Raw genomic sequence first — 16313 nt, 5'->3', positions numbered from 1 at the left:
TGTGTGTGTGTGCATGTGTGTGTGCATGTGTGTGTGTGTGTGTGTGTGTGTGTGTGTGTGCACGCGCGCGTCTGTGTGCCTGTTTGGAGTTGTACCGTTTCTGAGATACCTTTCAGATTAAAGCTTTGGTTGCAAACTGTGATGCTGGCCTCAAAGTGTTTCTTCCCTGGGACACTTCCCTACACTCGGACCAGTGTGATATGACCTCCCCAAAGAATCCACATTCCTGGACTCTTTACTGAAGAGGAGCTTCTGGAAAACCAAACTCTGACATTCCTTTACCGCACTCAGGCTCAATTTCCTCACGTCTACAATGGGAACCGTAATACCTACTTTGCAAACCCCTCCAAGAATTAAAGGGAATGCTCACGAAGGATTTAGTCAACATCCAGCAAATACGCGGAAACATGGGTCGTGTCAGGTTTTCATCTCATTTTGCCAACATCGCGCTCTTGAGAACCAGCAGCGCTAGGCACGTTTGGCCTTGGCAGTCTCTCCAGAGCATCCTGGGTACCTAGTCTCCAATGGTGGCATGTGTCCTGGATAGGGGCCTTCGAAGCTCATCAGAGGTCCCTCCACTGCTCCCAGGAAGTGACCCGGGGCCCTGTCTCCTCTTCCTCTCAGAGCCTGAATCGGCCTCACAGCCCTGAGTGCTGAGTTGGCACCAGTAGTTCAGGACCAGAAGCAGCAGACTTCGTTCCTGACTCCTAGGAATGCCCACGTTGTTGTCTCTTTTTTCTTCCTCACATTCTCCTCACCCCCACGGAGCAGGCATCATTTTTTCCCCCCTCGGTTGCTCACACTTCCTCCACAATATACCAGAGCTTATTCTGTTTCCTTAGATGGTTCAGAGCTCATGGATTACTCAAAGTCCTACATGCCCATTGCACGATCTCTCTGGCCCTGACACCATGCTTCATCAACTCTCTGGGCAGCATTTTGATCGCGATGACAAACTGCCTTACAGGAGGGGAGAGACCTAGGTTTGGTAGAAAATCACAAGATGCCATTTTACTATATCCCATTAGGTCCTGGGGACAAGGAGGCCAAACAAGAATGTGATTTCCACGACCCAAACACAAGCGTGTTCAGCTGCCTCTGTTGCTCACGAGGACACCGCAGGCTCACCTGTATGTGAGGCAGAAGAGTGCTGAGGGCCTGGATGCCACCCAAGGCAACAGGAGCATCCTGGGTTCCCCAGGGCTCTAAAGGGCGGGTCCCGCTGTCCTCACGTATGGCTGCTGTGGCTGAGTTGTACGACACTGATGTCTACAACTTAGTGCCAGTGATGGCCCGCCTGTCCCGGAGAATAACACTTGTGCGCTCAAAGAAGGCCTCGGATGGACATCTTGCTGGTGCTGACACTAAGGGCGTTTGCTACCACGTCTGGAGATCTGAACGTAAGTGCGCTTCAGCAAGCGCCCGAACCACAGTCTTGGATCCGAGTGTGTCCGTGTCAGCTGTGGGACACTCCACTGTGAAATCTCCTCAGCTGAAAATGCGCATAATGACTTGTGGAGGACTGTGTATGGCTCCACACGGACACTGCATGTGATGTAAAATGTACGTACAAAAAAACACAAAGACGATACGGGATTCCAAATGATTAGGGTTTATTAAGAGATACAGGCGAGACTCCCCGCGTCTAGGGAGACATTGAAAGGGAACATGACAGGCAGCAAGAGGCGTACAAGCTTCATGAGTACACCGAGAAAGAAAACATACCCGTGTGGGCTTTCAGCAGTTTCCACGAGTTATAGGTCATTCCTGAGGAGTTGTTGCGCTGACGTATTTAGAGGGACAGGATAAAGTTCTTGACTACGGAGAGCAAACAGAGATCCTAACTCTGTATCAGGTTGGGTGAAGCTGGCACATGACCCAGAGGAAGGAAAGAAGAAGCGAATCAGGGAGAAGCGGTCCACACTTCATCAGGCTGATTCACAAGATGGTAGACAGGCGGACGAATAACCGAGATGTTGGGGATTGCGGGCTGGCTTTCCGCAACGCTTGGCAGTGACCGATTCCCAAGTGGCAAGTCAGATGGTGGTTCTTGGCGAGGCAATCAGCAGCAGGAAGGCTGGCAGCAGGATCCAGAGCCCTGGGCTAGGCACCCAGGCAGGCAGCAGCAGGTGGGGTGGTAGCAGGTTCTCGTGCAGTACACGGGGGTTCAGCAACCTGGCTGGCAGCAGCGGGACCCACAGCAGTTTTGTCCACAGCCGCTCGACCCACAGCCGCTGGACCCACAACAGCTGGGCTGGCAGCAGGTGGTCCGGCAGCAGGTGGTGCGACAGTAAGTTGGGCAGCAGCAAGGCTGGCAGCAGCTCGACCCACAGCCGCTAGACCCACCGCCGTTGTGTCCACAGCCGCTGGACCCACAGCAGCTGGGCTGGCAGCAGGTGGTCCGGCAGCAGGTGGTGTGACAGCAAGCTGGGCAGCAGCAAGGCTGGCAGCAGCCTGAACCACAGCCGCTAGACCCACCGCCGTTGTGTCCACAGCCGCTACACCCACAGCAGCTGGGCTGGCAGCAGGTGGTCCGGCAGCAGGTGGTGTGACAGCAAGCTGGGCAGCAGCAAGGCTGGCAGCAGCCTGAACCACAGCCGCTAGACCCACCGCCGTTGTGTCCACAGCCGCTACACCCACAGCAGCTGGGCTGGCAGCAGGTGGTCCGGCAGCAGGTGGTGTGACAGCAAGTTGGGCGGCAGCAAGGCTGGCAGCAGCTGGACCCATAGCCGCTGGACCCACAGCCGCTGGGCTGGCAGCAGGTGGTCCGGCAGCAGGTGGTCCTGCAGCACGTAGGCTGGCAGCAAGAGGAGCAGCACGAGTGGGTCATGGTGTCGGGGGTGGAGGGTGGGCGGGTCCTGTCCGGAGGTGAGGTTGTCAGATTCTGGTGCCTCCTCCGGTTCTGGGGCTTTTATGCGCTGGACCCCCGAAGGTTAGGCCAATGGGCAGGACTTTCCTTGTTGGTGTTTACATCGTTTTCCATAGTCACTGGGGGAATCATAAACGAGGAAGCGGTTTCCTAAATGCTAGGATTCGTTACAAAATAAGTGTCTAATGGTTTCCTATTTGAGAATAACTCACAGAAACATTTTCCAACGAGAGGAAGGTGGGCACATCAGCAGCATCGTTCTTGTTTCAGTGATCATGGCATCCATCGTGTGATCACGTTCTGCTGGGGTGGCTAGGGTCACAGCAGTGTTCCCTCCCCAGTCTTTGCCCTTAGACTGAATGTGGATTGCGAGTATCTCTGAGGTGAGGGGCATGATGCTGATATGTTCACTGGGACAAATGTGGTAGATCCCTGAGGCCAGTTCCGTTTCCCCACAGAAGCCGGATTCGAGACTCCCACAGGCATATCTGTCTCCTGTAGCACCCAACCCCACCTGCGTATCTCAGTTCAATCAAAGACCCTTGCGTAGCCGATGTCTGCTGTTTTCTCTGCCACATGGCAAGGCAGAAGCAAAGCAGGTGGGGAGAAGCAGCAGCAGTAGTCTGGGACTAAGCAAGCATCAGTCAATATACGTCCTTGTTGAACAGGACCCCTGATTTTCCTAGGGTCGAATGCTTTCACCGGAGGTGGGGCTTTCAGGGGCATAAAGGCGGGGGCAGGATGGGCAAAACCAGGTGAGTTGGGGACTCTAGCCCTAACCTTCTTAGCTAGCCTCGTCAGTGTCTTCACGTCGCTCATTACATCTTTATTTATGGTTGCTCTTTCTTTTTTCTGTCAGGCTGTCTTTCTTTTTCTGCCTTTCTCCCTTCCTCGCTGCATGCCTGTCCATGCAGGTCCCTTCCTCGCACCGTGCCTTCTTTCCTTCCTTCCTTCCTTCCTTCCTTCCTTCCTTCCCTTCATTCTTTAGTTTCTTTCTTTCTTCTCTTCCCTTTCTCCCTCTCTTCCTCCCTCCCCCCTTCCTTCTATGCTTCCTTTCTTCCTCCCTCCCTTCTCCTTTTCCCCCTACTCCTCTCCTCATCCCCCCCATTCATATTCCACCCTCTTCTTCTGTCTCTTCCAATGATTTTCTCCATCCGCCCGGCTAATTAAGAACATAGTGGAATGAATGGTGACAACCATAGTCTGCCAAAGACGTCTGAAGCCACCAAACCTATCTCTTGGGTATTGGTGTGTTTGGGACAACTTCTGCCTACCAGCTCTGCACCTCAATGCCTAAGTGCCCTTTTCACGCGCAGCAGAATGTCAGGCTGCCTGAGCATGCTACACGGAGAAAACACACTCAACCCTTGCTTCTGGAGAGTGGGTTGATAAAGACTCCAGCTCCCTCGTGGCTGAAATAAGAGAATCTCAGCCTGTGTCTGTGTGTGTGTGTGCATGTGTGTGTGTGCGTGTGTGTGTGTGTGTGTGTGTGTGTGCGCGCGCGTCTGTGTGCCTGTTTGGAGTTGTACCGTTTCTGAGATACCTTTCAGATTAAAGCTTTGGTTGCAAACTGTGATGCTGGCCTCAAAGTGTTTCTTCCCTGGGACACTTCCCTACACTTGGACCAGTGTGATATGACCTCCCCAAAGAATCCACATTCCTGGACTCTTTACTGAAGAGGAGCTTCTGGAAAACCAAACTCTGACATTCCTTTACCGCACTCAGTCTCAATTTCCTCACGTCTACAATGGGAACCGTAATACCTACTTTGCAAACCCCTCCAAGAATTAAAGGGAATGCTCACGAAGGATTTAGTCAACATCCAGCAAATACGCGGAAACATGGGTCGTGTCAGGTTTTCATCTCATTTTGCCAACATCGCGCTCTTGAGAACCAGCAGCGCTAGGCACGTTTGGCCTTGGCAGTCTCTCCAGAGCATCCTGGGTACCTAGTCTCCAATGGTGGCATGTGTCCTGGATAGGGGCCTTCGAAGCTCATCAGAGGTCCCTCCACTGCTGCCAGGAAGTGACCCGGGGCCCTGTCTCCTCTTCCTCTCAGAGCCTGAATCGGCCTCACAGCCCTGAGTGCTGAGTTGGCACCAGTAGTTCAGGACCAGAAGCAGCAGACTTCGTTCCTGACTCCTAGGAATGCCCACGTTGTTGTCTCTTTTTTCTTCCTCACATTCTCCTCACCCCCACGGAGCAGGCATCATTTTTTCCCCCCTCGGTTGCTCACACTTCCTCCACAATATACCAGAGCTTATTCTGTTTCCTTAGATGGTTCAGAGCTCATGGATTACTCAAAGTCCTACATGCCCATTGCACGATCTCTCTGGCCCTGACACCATGCTTCATCAACTCTCTGGGCAGCATTTTGATCGCGATGACAAACTGCCTTACAGGAGGGGAGAGACCTAGGTTTGGTAGAAAATCACAAGATGCCATTTTACTATATCCCATTAGGTCCTGGGGACAAGGAGGCCAAACAAGAATGTGATTTCCACGACCCAAACACAAGCGTGTTCAGCTGCCTCTGTTGCTCACGAGGACACCGCAGGCTCACCTGTATGTGAGGCAGAAGAGTGCTGAGGGCCTGGATGCCACCCAAGGCAACAGGAGCATCCTGGGTTCCCCAGGGCTCTAAAGGGCGGGTCCCGCTGTCCTCACGTATGGCTGCTGTGGCTGAGTTGTACGACACTGATGTCTACAACTTAGTGCCAGTGATGGCCCGCCTGTCCCGGAGAATAACACTTGTGCGCTCAAAGAAGGCCTCGGATGGACATCTTGCTGGTGCTGACACTAAGGGCGTTTGCTACCACGTCTGGAGATCTGAACGTAAGTGCGCTTCAGCAAGCGCCCGAACCACAGTCTTGGATCCGAGTGTGTCCATGTCAGCTGTGGGACACTCCACTGTGAAATCTCCTCAGCTGAAAATGCGCATAATGACTTGTGGAGGACTGTGTATGGCTCCACACGGACACTGCATGTGATGTAAAATGTACGTACAAAAAAACACAAAGACGATACGGGATTCCAAATGATTAGGGTTTATTAAGAGATACAGGCGAGACTCCCCGCGTCTAGGGAGACATTGAAAGGGAACATGACAGGCAGCAAGAGGCGTACAAGCTTCATGAGTACACCGAGAAAGAAAACATACCCGTGTGGGCTTTCAGCAGTTTCCACGAGTTATAGGTCATTCCTGAGGAGTTGTTGCGCTGACGTATTTAGAGGGACAGGATAAAGTTCTTGACTACGGAGAGCAAACAGAGATCCTAACTCTGTATCAGGTTGGGTGAAGCTGGCACATGACCCAGAGGAAGGAAAGAAGAAGCGAATCAGGGAGAAGCGGTCCACACTTCATCAGGCTGATTCACAAGATGGTAGACAGGCGGACGAATAACCGAGATGTTGGGGATTGCGGGCTGGCTTTCCGCAACGCTTGGCAGTGACCGATTCCCAAGTGGCAAGTCAGATGGTGGTTCTTGGCGAGGCAATCAGCAGCAGGAAGGCTGGCAGCAGGATCCAGAGCCCTGGGCTAGGCACCCAGGCAGGCAGCAGCAGGTGGGGTGGTAGCAGGTTCTCGTGCAGTACACGGGGGTTCAGCAACCTGGCTGGCAGCAGCGGGACCCACAGCAGTTTTGTCCACAGCCGCTGGACCCACAGCCGCTGGACCCACAACAGCTGGGCTGGCAGCAGGTGGTCCGGCAGCAGGTGGTGCGACAGTAAGTTGGGCAGCAGCAAGGCTGGCAGCAGCTCGACCCACAGCCGCTAGACCCACCGCCGTTGTGTCCACAGCCGCTGGACCCACAGCAGCTGGGCTGGCAGCAGGTGGTCCGGCAGCAGGTGGTGTGACAGCAAGCTGGGCAGCAGCAAGGCTGGCAGCAGCCTGAACCACAGCCGCTAGACCCACCGCCGTTGTGTCCACAGCCGCTACACCCACAGCAGCTGGGCTGGCAGCAGGTGGTCCGGCAGCAGGTGGTGTGACAGCAAGTTGGGCGGCAGCAAGGCTGGCAGCAGCTGGACCCATAGCCGCTGGACCCACAGCCGCTGGGCTGGCAGCAGGTGGTCCGGCAGCAGGTGGTCCTGCAGCACGTAGGCTGGCAGCAAGAGGAGCAGCACGAGTGGGTCATGGTGTCGGGGGTGGAGGGTGGGCGGGTCCTGTCCGGAGGTGAGGTTGTCAGATTCTGGTGCCTCCTCCGGTTCTGGGGCTTTTATGCGCTGGACCCCCGAAGGTTAGGCCAATGGGCAGGACTTTCCTTGTTGGTGTTTACATCGTTTTCCATAGTCACTGGGGGAATCATAAACGAGGAAGCGGTTTCCTAAATGCTAGGATTCGTTACAAAATAAGTGTCTAATGGTTTCCTATTTGAGAATAACTCACAGAAACATTTTCCAACGAGAGGAAGGTGGGCACATCAGCAGCATCGTTCTTGTTTCAGTGATCATGGCATCCATCGTGTGATCACGTTCTGCTGGGGTGGCTAGGGTCACAGCAGTGTTCCCTCCCCAGTCTTTGCCCTTAGACTGAATGTGGATTGCGAGTATCTCTGAGGTGAGGGGCATGATGCTGATATGTTCACTGGGACAAATGTGGTAGATCCCTGAGGCCAGTTCCGTTTCCCCACAGAAGCCGGATTCGAGACTCCCACAGGCATATCTGTCTCCTGTAGCACCCAACCCCACCTGCGTATCTCAGTTCAATCAAAGACCCTTGCGTAGCCGATGTCTGCTGTTTTCTCTGCCACATGGCAAGGCAGAAGCAAAGCAGGTGGGGAGAAGCAGCAGCAGTAGTCTGGGACTAAGCAAGCATCAGTCAATATACGTCCTTGTTGAACAGGACCCCTGATTTTCCTAGGGTCGAATGCTTTCACCGGAGGTGGGGCTTTCAGGGGCATAAAGGCGGGGGCAGGATGGGCAAAACCAGGTGAGTTGGGGACTCTAGCCCTAACCTTCTTAGCTAGCCTCGTCAGTGTCTTCACGTCGCTCATTACATCTTTATTTATGGTTGCTCTTTCTTTTTTCTGTCAGGCTGTCTTTCTTTTTCTGCCTTTCTCCCTTCCTCGCTGCATGCCTGTCCATGCAGGTCCCTTCCTCGCACCGTGCCTTCTTTCCTTCCTTCCTTCCTTCCTTCCTTCCTTCCTTCCCTTCATTCTTTAGTTTCTTTCTTTCTTCTCTTCCCTTTCTCCCTCTCTTCCTCCCTCCCCCCTTCCTTCTATGCTTCCTTTCTTCCTCCCTCCCTTCTCCTTTTCCCCCTACTCCTCTCCTCATCCCCCCCATTCATATTCCACCCTCTTCTTCTGTCTCTTCCAATGATTTTCTCCATCCGCCCGGCTAATTAAGAACATAGTGGAATGAATGGTGACAACCATAGTCTGCCAAAGACGTCTGAAGCCACCAAACCTATCTCTTGGGTATTGGTGTGTTTGGGACAACTTCTGCCTACCAGCTCTGCACCTCAATGCCTAAGTGCCCTTTTCACGCGCAGCAGAATGTCAGGCTGCCTGAGCATGCTACACGGAGAAAACACACTCAACCCTTGCTTCTGGAGAGTGGGTTGATAAAGACTCCAGCTCCCTCGTGGCTGAAATAAGAGAATCTCAGCCTGTGTCTGTGTGTGTGTGTGCATGTGTGTGTGTGCGTGTGTGTGTGTGTGTGTGTGTGCGCGCGCGTCTGTGTGCCTGTTTGGAGTTGTACCGTTTCTGAGATACCTTTCAGATTAAAGCTTTGGTTGCAAACTGTGATGCTGGCCTCAAAGTGTTTCTTCCCTGGGACACTTCCCTACACTTGGACCAGTGTGATATGACCTCCCCAAAGAATCCACATTCCTGGACTCTTTACTGAAGAGGAGCTTCTGGAAAACCAAACTCTGACATTCCTTTACCGCACTCAGTCTCAATTTCCTCACGTCTACAATGGGAACCGTAATACCTACTTTGCAAACCCCTCCAAGAATTAAAGGGAATGCTCACGAAGGATTTAGTCAACATCCAGCAAATACGCGGAAACATGGGTCGTGTCAGGTTTTCATCTCATTTTGCCAACATCGCGCTCTTGAGAACCAGCAGCGCTAGGCACGTTTGGCCTTGGCAGTCTCTCCAGAGCATCCTGGGTACCTAGTCTCCAATGGTGGCATGTGTCCTGGATAGGGGCCTTCGAAGCTCATCAGAGGTCCCTCCACTGCTGCCAGGAAGTGACCCGGGGCCCTGTCTCCTCTTCCTCTCAGAGCCTGAATCGGCCTCACAGCCCTGAGTGCTGAGTTGGCACCAGTAGTTCAGGACCAGAAGCAGCAGACTTCGTTCCTGACTCCTAGGAATGCCCACGTTGTTGTCTCTTTTTTCTTCCTCACATTCTCCTCACCCCCACGGAGCAGGCATCATTTTTTCCCCCCTCGGTTGCTCACACTTCCTCCACAATATACCAGAGCTTATTCTGTTTCCTTAGATGGTTCAGAGCTCATGGATTACTCAAAGTCCTACATGCCCATTGCACGATCTCTCTGGCCCTGACACCATGCTTCATCAACTCTCTGGGCAGCATTTTGATCGCGATGACAAACTGCCTTACAGGAGGGGAGAGACCTAGGTTTGGTAGAAAATCACAAGATGCCATTTTACTATATCCCATTAGGTCCTGGGGACAAGGAGGCCAAACAAGAATGTGATTTCCACGACCCAAACACAAGCGTGTTCAGCTGCCTCTGTTGCTCACGAGGACACCGCAGGCTCACCTGTATGTGAGGCAGAAGAGTGCTGAGGGCCTGGATGCCACCCAAGGCAACAGGAGCATCCTGGGTTCCCCAGGGCTCTAAAGGGCGGGTCCCGCTGTCCTCACGTATGGCTGCTGTGGCTGAGTTGTACGACACTGATGTCTACAACTTAGTGCCAGTGATGGCCCGCCTGTCCCGGAGAATAACACTTGTGCGCTCAAAGAAGGCCTCGGATGGACATCTTGCTGGTGCTGACACTAAGGGCGTTTGCTACCACGTCTGGAGATCTGAACGTAAGTGCGCTTCAGCAAGCGCCCGAACCACAGTCTTGGATCCGAGTGTGTCCGTGTCAGCTGTGGGACACTCCACTGTGAAATCTCCTCAGCTGAAAATGCGCATAATGACTTGTGGAGGACTGTGTATGGCTCCACACGGACACTGCATGTGATGTAAAATGTACGTACAAAAAAACACAAAGACGATACGGGATTCCAAATGATTAGGGTTTATTAAGAGATACAGGCGAGACTCCCCGCGTCTAGGGAGACATTGAAAGGGAACATGACAGGCAGCAAGAGGCGTACAAGCTTCATGAGTACACCGAGAAAGAAAACATACCCGTGTGGGCTTTCAGCAGTTTCCACGAGTTATAGGTCATTCCTGAGGAGTTGTTGCGCTGACGTATTTAGAGGGACAGGATAAAGTTCTTGACTACGGAGAGCAAACAGAGATCCTAACTCTGTATCAGGTTGGGTGAAGCTGGCACATGACCCAGAGGAAGGAAAGAAGAAGCGAATCAGGGAGAAGCGGTCCACACTTCATCAGGCTGATTCACAAGATGGTAGACAGGCGGACGAATAACCGAGATGTTGGGGATTGCGGGCTGGCTTTCCGCAACGCTTGGCAGTGACCGATTCCCAAGTGGCAAGTCAGATGGTGGTTCTTGGCGAGGCAATCAGCAGCAGGAAGGCTGGCAGCAGGATCCAGAGCCCTGGGCTAGGCACCCAGGCAGGCAGCAGCAGGTGGGGTGGTAGCAGGTTCTCGTGCAGTACACGGGGGTTCAGCAACCTGGCTGGCAGCAGCGGGACCCACAGCAGTTTTGTCCACAGCCGCTGGACCCACAGCCGCTGGACCCACAACAGCTGGGCTGGCAGCAGGTGGTCCGGCAGCAGGTGGTGCGACAGTAAGTTGGGCAGCAGCAAGGCTGGCAGCAGCTCGACCCACAGCCGCTAGACCCACCGCCGTTGTGTCCACAGCCGCTGGACCCACAGCAGCTGGGCTGGCAGCAGGTGGTCCGGCAGCAGGTGGTGTGACAGCAAGCTGGGCAGCAGCAAGGCTGGCAGCAGCCTGAACCACAGCCGCTAGACCCACCGCCGTTGTGTCCACAGCCGCTACACCCACAGCAGCTGGGCTGGCAGCAGGTGGTCCGGCAGCAGGTGGTGTGACAGCAAGTTGGGCGGCAGCAAGGCTGGCAGCAGCTGGACCCATAGCCGCTGGACCCACAGCCGCTGGGCTGGCAGCAGGTGGTCCGGCAGCAGGTGGTCCTGCAGCACGTAGGCTGGCAGCAAGAGGAGCAGCACGAGTGGGTCATGGTGTCGGGGGTGGAGGGTGGGCGGGTCCTGTCCGGAGGTGAGGTTGTCAGATTCTGGTGCCTCCTCCGGTTCTGGGGCTTTTATGCGCTGGACCCCCGAAGGTTAGGCCAATGGGCAGGACTTTCCTTGTTGGTGTTTACATCGTTTTCCATAGTCACTGGGGAATCATAAACGAGGAAGCGGTTTCCTAAATGCTAGGATTCATTACAAAATAAGTGTCTAATGGTTTCCTATTTGAGAATAACTCACAGAAACATTTTCCAACGAGAGGAAGGTGGGCACATCAGCAGCATCGTTCTTGTTTCAGTGATCATGGCATCCATCGTGTGATCACGTTCTGCTGGGGTGGCTAGGGTCACAGCAGTGTTCCCTCCCCAGTCTTTGCCCTTAGACTGAATGTGGATTGCGAGTATCTCTGAGGTGAGGGGCATGATGCTGATATGTTCACTGGGACAAATGTGGTAGATCCCTGAGGCCAGTTCCGTTTCCCCACAGAAGCCGGATTCGAGACTCCCACAGGCATATCTGTCTCCTGTAGCACCCAACCCCACCTGCGTATCTCAGTTCAATCAAAGACCCTTGCGTAGCCGATGTCTGCTGTTTTCTCTGCCACATGGCAAGGCAGAAGCAAAGCAGGTGGGGAGAAGCAGCAGCAGCAGTCTGGGACTAAGCAAGCATCAGTCAATATACGTCCTTGTTGAACAGGACCCCTGATTTTCCTAGGGTCGAATGCTTTCACCGGAGGTGGCGCTTTCAGGGGCATAAAGGCGGGGGCAGGATGGGCAAAACCAGGTGAGTTGGGGACTCTAGCCCTAACCTTCTTAGCTAGCCTCGTCAGTGTCCTCACGTCGCTCATTACATCTTTATTTATGGTTGCTCTTTCTTTTTTCTGTCAGGCTGTCTTTCTTTTTCTGCCTTTCTCCCTTCCTCGCTGCATGCCTGTCCATGCAGGTCCCTTCCTCGCACCGTGCCTTCTTTCCTTCCTTCCTTCCTTCCTTCCTTCCTTCCTTCCTTCCCTTCATTCTTTAGTTTCTTTCTTTCTTCTCTTCCCTTTCTCCCTCTCTTCCTCCCTCCCCCCTTCCTTCTATGCTTCCTTTCTTCCTCCCTCCCTTCTCCTTTTCCCCCTACTCCTCTCCTCATCCCCCCCATTCATATTCCACCCTCTTCTTCTGTCTCTTCCAATGATTTTCTCCATCCGCCCGGCTAATTAAGAACATAGTGGAATGAATGGTGACAACCATAGTCTGCCAAAGACGTCTGAAGCCACCAAACCTATCTCTTGGGTATTGGTGTGTTTGGGACAACTTCTGCCTACCAGCTCTGCACCTCAATGCCTAAGTGCCCTTTTCACGCGCAGCAGAATGTCAGGCTGCCTGAGCATGCTACACGGAGAAAACACACTCAACCCTTGCTTCTGGAGAGTGGGTTGATAAAGACTCCAGCTCCCTCGTGGCTGAAATAAGAGAATCTCAGCCTGTGTCTGTGTGTGTGTGTGCATGTGTGTGTGCGTGTGTGTGTGTGTGTGTGTGTGTGTGTGTGTGCGCGCGCGCGTCTGTGTGCCTGTTTGGAGTTGTACCGTTTCTGAGATACCTTTCAGATTAAAGCTTTGGTTGCAAACTGTGATGCTGGCCTCAAAGTGTTTCTTCCCTGGGACACTTCCCTACACTCGGACCAGTGTGATATGACCTCCCCAAAGAATCCACATTCCTGGACTCTTTACTGAAGAGGAGCTTCTGGAAAACCAAACTCTGACATTCCTTTACCGCACTCAGGCTCAATTTCCTCACGTCTACAATGGGAACCGTAATACCTACTTTGCAAACCCCTCCAAGAATTAAAGGGAATGCTCACGAAGGATTTAGTCAACATCCAGCAAATACGCGGAAACATGGGTCGTGTCAGGTTTTCATCTCATTTTGCCAACATCGCGCTCTTGAGAACCAGCAGCGCTAGGCACGTTTGGCCTTGGCAGTCTCTCCAGAGCATCCTGGGTACCTAGTCTCCAATGGTGGCATGTGTCCTGGATAGGGGCCTTCGAAGCTCATCAGAGGTCCCTCCACTGCTGCCAGGAAGTGACCCGGGGCCCTGTCTCCTCTTCCTCTCAGAGCCTGAATCGGCCTCACAGCCCTGAGTGCTGAGTTGGCACCAGTAGTTCAGGACCAGAAGCAGCAGACTTCGTTCCTGACTCCTAGGAATGCCCACGTTGTTGTCTCTTTTTTCTTCCTCACATTCTCCTCACCCCCACGGAGCAGGCATCATTTTTTCCCCCCTCGGTTGCTCACACTTCCTCCACAATATACCAGAGCTTATTCTGTTTCCTTAGATGGTTCAGAGCTCATGGATTACTCAAAGTCCTACATGCCCATTGCACGATCTCTCTGGCCCTGACACCATGCTTCATCAACTCTCTGGGCAGCATTTTGATCGCGATGACAAACTGCCTTACAGGAGGGGAGAGACCTAGGTTTGGTAGAAAATCACAAGATGCCATTTTACTATATCCCATTAGGTCCTGGGGACAAGGAGGCCAAACAAGAATGTGATTTCCACGACCCAAACACAAGCGTGTTCAGCTGCCTCTGTTGCTCACGAGGACACCGCAGGCTCACCTGTATGTGAGGCAGAAGAGTGCTGAGGGCCTGGATGCCACCCAAGGCAACAGGAGCATCCTGGGTTCCCCAGGGCTCTAAAGGGCGGGTCCCGCTGTCCTCACGTATGGCTGCTGTGGCTGAGTTGTACGACACTGATGTCTACAACTTAGTGCCAGTGATGGCCCGCCTGTCCCGGAGAATAACACTTGTGCGCTCAAAGAAGGCCTCGGATGGACATCTTGCTGGTGCTGACACTAAGGGCGTTTGCTACCACGTCTGGAGATCTGAACGTAAGTGCGCTTCAGCAAGCGCCCGAACCACAGTCTTGGATCCGAGTGTGTCCGTGTCAGCTGTGGGACACTCCACTGTGAAATCTCCTCAGCTGAAAATGCGCATAATGACTTGTGGAGGACTGTGTATGGCTCCACACGGACACTGCATGTGATGTAAAATGTACGTACAAAAAAACACAAAGACGATACGGGATTCCAAATGATTAGGGTTTATTAAGAGATACAGGCGAGACTCCCCGCGTCTAGGGAGACATTGAAAGGGAACATGACAGGCAGCAAGAGGCGTACAAGCTTCATGAGTACACCGAGAAAGAAAACATACCCGTGTGGGCTTTCAGCAGTTTCCACGAGTTATAGGTCATTCCTGAGGAGTTGTTGCGCTGACGTATTTAGAGGGACAGGATAAAGTTCTTGACTACGGAGAGCAAACAGAGATCCTAACTCTGTATCAGGTTGGGTGAAGCTGGCACATGACCCAGAGGAAGGAAAGAAGAAGCGAATCAGGGAGAAGCGGTCCACACTTCATCAGGCTGATTCACAAGATGGTAGACAGGCGGACGAATAACCGAGATGTTGGGGATTGCGGGCTGGCTTTCCGCAACGCTTGGCAGTGACCGATTCCCAAGTGGCAAGTCAGATGGTGGTTCTTGGCGAGGCAATCAGCAGCAGGAAGGCTGGCAGCAGGATCCAGAGCCCTGGGCTAGGCACCCAGGCAGGCAGCAGCAGGTGGGGTGGTAGCAGGTTCTCGTGCAGTACACGGGGGTTCAGCAACCTGGCTGGCAGCAGCGGGACCCACAGCAGTTTTGTCCACAGCCGCTGGACCCACAGCCGCTGGACCCACAACAGCTGGGCTGGCAGCAGGTGGTCCGGCAGCAGGTGGTGCGACAGTAAGTTGGGCAGCAGCAAGGCTGGCAGCAGCTCGACCCACAGCCGCTAGACCCACCGCCGTTGTGTCCACAGCCGCTGGACCCACAGCAGCTGGGCTGGCAGCAGGTGGTCCGGCAGCAGGTGGTGTGACAGCAAGCTGGGCAGCAGCAAGGCTGGCAGCAGCCTGAACCACAGCCGCTAGACCCACCGCCGTTGTGTCCACAGCCGCTACACCCACAGCAGCTGGGCTGGCAGCAGGTGGTCCGGCAGCAGGTGGTGTGACAGCAAGCTGGGCAGCAGCAAGGCTGGCAGCAGCCTGAACCACAGCCGCTAGACCCACCGCCGTTGTGTCCACAGCCGCTACACCCACAGCAGCTGGGCTGGCAGCAGGTGGTCCGGCAGCAGGTGGTGTGACAGCAAGTTGGGCGGCAGCAAGGCTGGCAGCAGCTGGACCCATAGCCGCTGGACCCACAGCCGCTGGGCTGGCAGCAGGTGGTCCGGCAGCAGGTGGTCCTGCAGCACGTAGGCTGGCAGCAAGAGGAGCAGCACGAGTGGGTCATGGTGTCGGGGGTGGAGGGTGGGCGGGTCCTGTCCGGAGGTGAGGTTGTCAGATTCTGGTGCCTCCTCCGGTTCTGGGGCTTTTATGCGCTGGACCCCCGAAGGTTAGGCCAATGGGCAGGACTTTCCTTGTTGGTGTTTACATCGTTTTCCATAGTCACTGGGGGAATCATAAACGAGGAAGCGGTTTCCTAAATGCTAGGATTCGTTACAAAATAAGTGTCTAATGGTTTCCTATTTGAGAATAACTCACAGAAACATTTTCCAACGAGAGGAAGGTGGGCACATCAGCAGCATCGTTCTTGTTTCAGTGATCATGGCATCCATCGTGTGATCACGTTCTGCTGGGGTGGCTAGGGTCACAGCAGTGTTCCCTCCCCAGTCTTTGCCCTTAGACTGAATGTGGATTGCGAGTATCTCTGAGGTGAGGGGCATGATGCTGATATGTTCACTGGGACAAATGTGGTAGATCCCTGAGGCCAGTTCCGTTTCCCCACAGAAGCCGGATTCGAGACTCCCACAGGCATATCTGTCTCCTGTAGCACCCAACCCCACCTGCGTATCTCAGTTCAATCAAAGACCCTTGCGTAGCCGATGTCTGTTGTTTTCTCTGCCACATGGCAAGGCAGAAGCAAAGCAGGTGGGGAGAAGCAGCAGCAGCAGTCTGGGACTAAGCAAGCATCAGTCAATATACGTCCTTGTTGAACAGGACCCCTGATTTTCCTAGGGTCGAATGCTTTCACCGGAGGTGGGGCTTTCAGGGGCATAAAGGCGGGGGCAGGATGGGCAAAACCAGGTGAGTTGGGGACTCTAGCCCTAACCTTCTTAGCTAGCC

The 16313-nt window shown here is 53.8% G+C and overlaps 2 protein-coding genes across 2 annotated transcripts; both read right to left on the bottom strand.

Moving 5' to 3' along the window:
• Positions 1-2103: 2103 nt before the first annotated feature.
• LOC145713113 (uncharacterized) lies at positions 2104-7776 on the bottom strand. Its single transcript, XM_081791183.1, has 6 exons — positions 6806-7776; positions 6479-6730; positions 3523-3551; positions 2641-2902; positions 2347-2559; positions 2104-2234 (listed from the first exon to the last, which is right to left on the bottom strand). Exons 1-6 carry the CDS (start codon positions 6999-7001, stop codon positions 2104-2106), a joined length of 1083 nt encoding a protein of 360 aa, XP_081647309.1. The 5' UTR covers positions 7002-7776.
• A 2861-nt stretch (positions 7777-10637) lies between these two features.
• LOC145713112 (uncharacterized) lies at positions 10638-16083 on the bottom strand. Its single transcript, XM_081791182.1, has 6 exons — positions 15282-16083; positions 15153-15236; positions 14826-15077; positions 13779-13897; positions 10979-11246; positions 10638-10897 (listed from the first exon to the last, which is right to left on the bottom strand). The coding sequence occupies exons 1-6, from the start codon at positions 15478-15480 to the stop codon at positions 10638-10640; spliced, it is 1182 nt and encodes a 393-aa protein (XP_081647308.1). The 5' UTR covers positions 15481-16083.
• Positions 16084-16313: the final 230 nt, after the last annotated feature.

The sequence above is a fragment of the Panthera onca genome, chromosome E1, assembly GCF_046562875.1.
Source record: "Panthera onca isolate mPanOnc1 chromosome E1, mPanOnc1 haplotype 2, whole genome shotgun sequence".
Classification (NCBI taxonomy): Eukaryota; Metazoa; Chordata; class Mammalia; order Carnivora; family Felidae; genus Panthera; species Panthera onca.
This window is presented reverse-complemented; position numbering and strand designations above follow the sequence as displayed.

What these genes read in the sequence shown, in the direction of transcription:
- LOC145713112 (XM_081791182.1), bottom strand. Translation starts at nt 15,480, where the DNA reads ATGACCCACTCGTGCTGCTCCTCTTGCTGCCAGCCTACGTGCTGCAGG. An exon ending in CTCTTCTGCCTCACATACAG is followed by an intron (nt 11,247 to 13,778) that starts GTGAGCCTGCGG and finishes AGCGCATAAAAG; the next exon opens with CCCCAGAACCGGAGGAGGCA. An exon ending in CTGCTGCCAGCCCAGCTGCT is followed by an intron (nt 10,898 to 10,978) that starts GTGGGTGTAGCG and finishes GCTGCTGCCCAG; the next exon opens with CTTGCTGTCACACCACCTGC.
- LOC145713113 (XM_081791183.1), bottom strand. Translation starts at nt 7,001, where the DNA reads ATGACCCACTCGTGCTGCTCCTCTTGCTGCCAGCCTACGTGCTGCAGG. An exon ending in GGGTCCTGTTCAACAAGGAC is followed by an intron (nt 2,903 to 3,522) that starts GTATATTGACTG and finishes TAAAAGCCCCAG; the next exon opens with AACCGGAGGAGGCACCAGAA. An exon ending in CGGCTGTGGACACAACGGCG is followed by an intron (nt 2,235 to 2,346) that starts GTGGGTCTAGCG and finishes TTGTGGGTCCAG; the next exon opens with CGGCTGTGGGTCGAGCGGCT.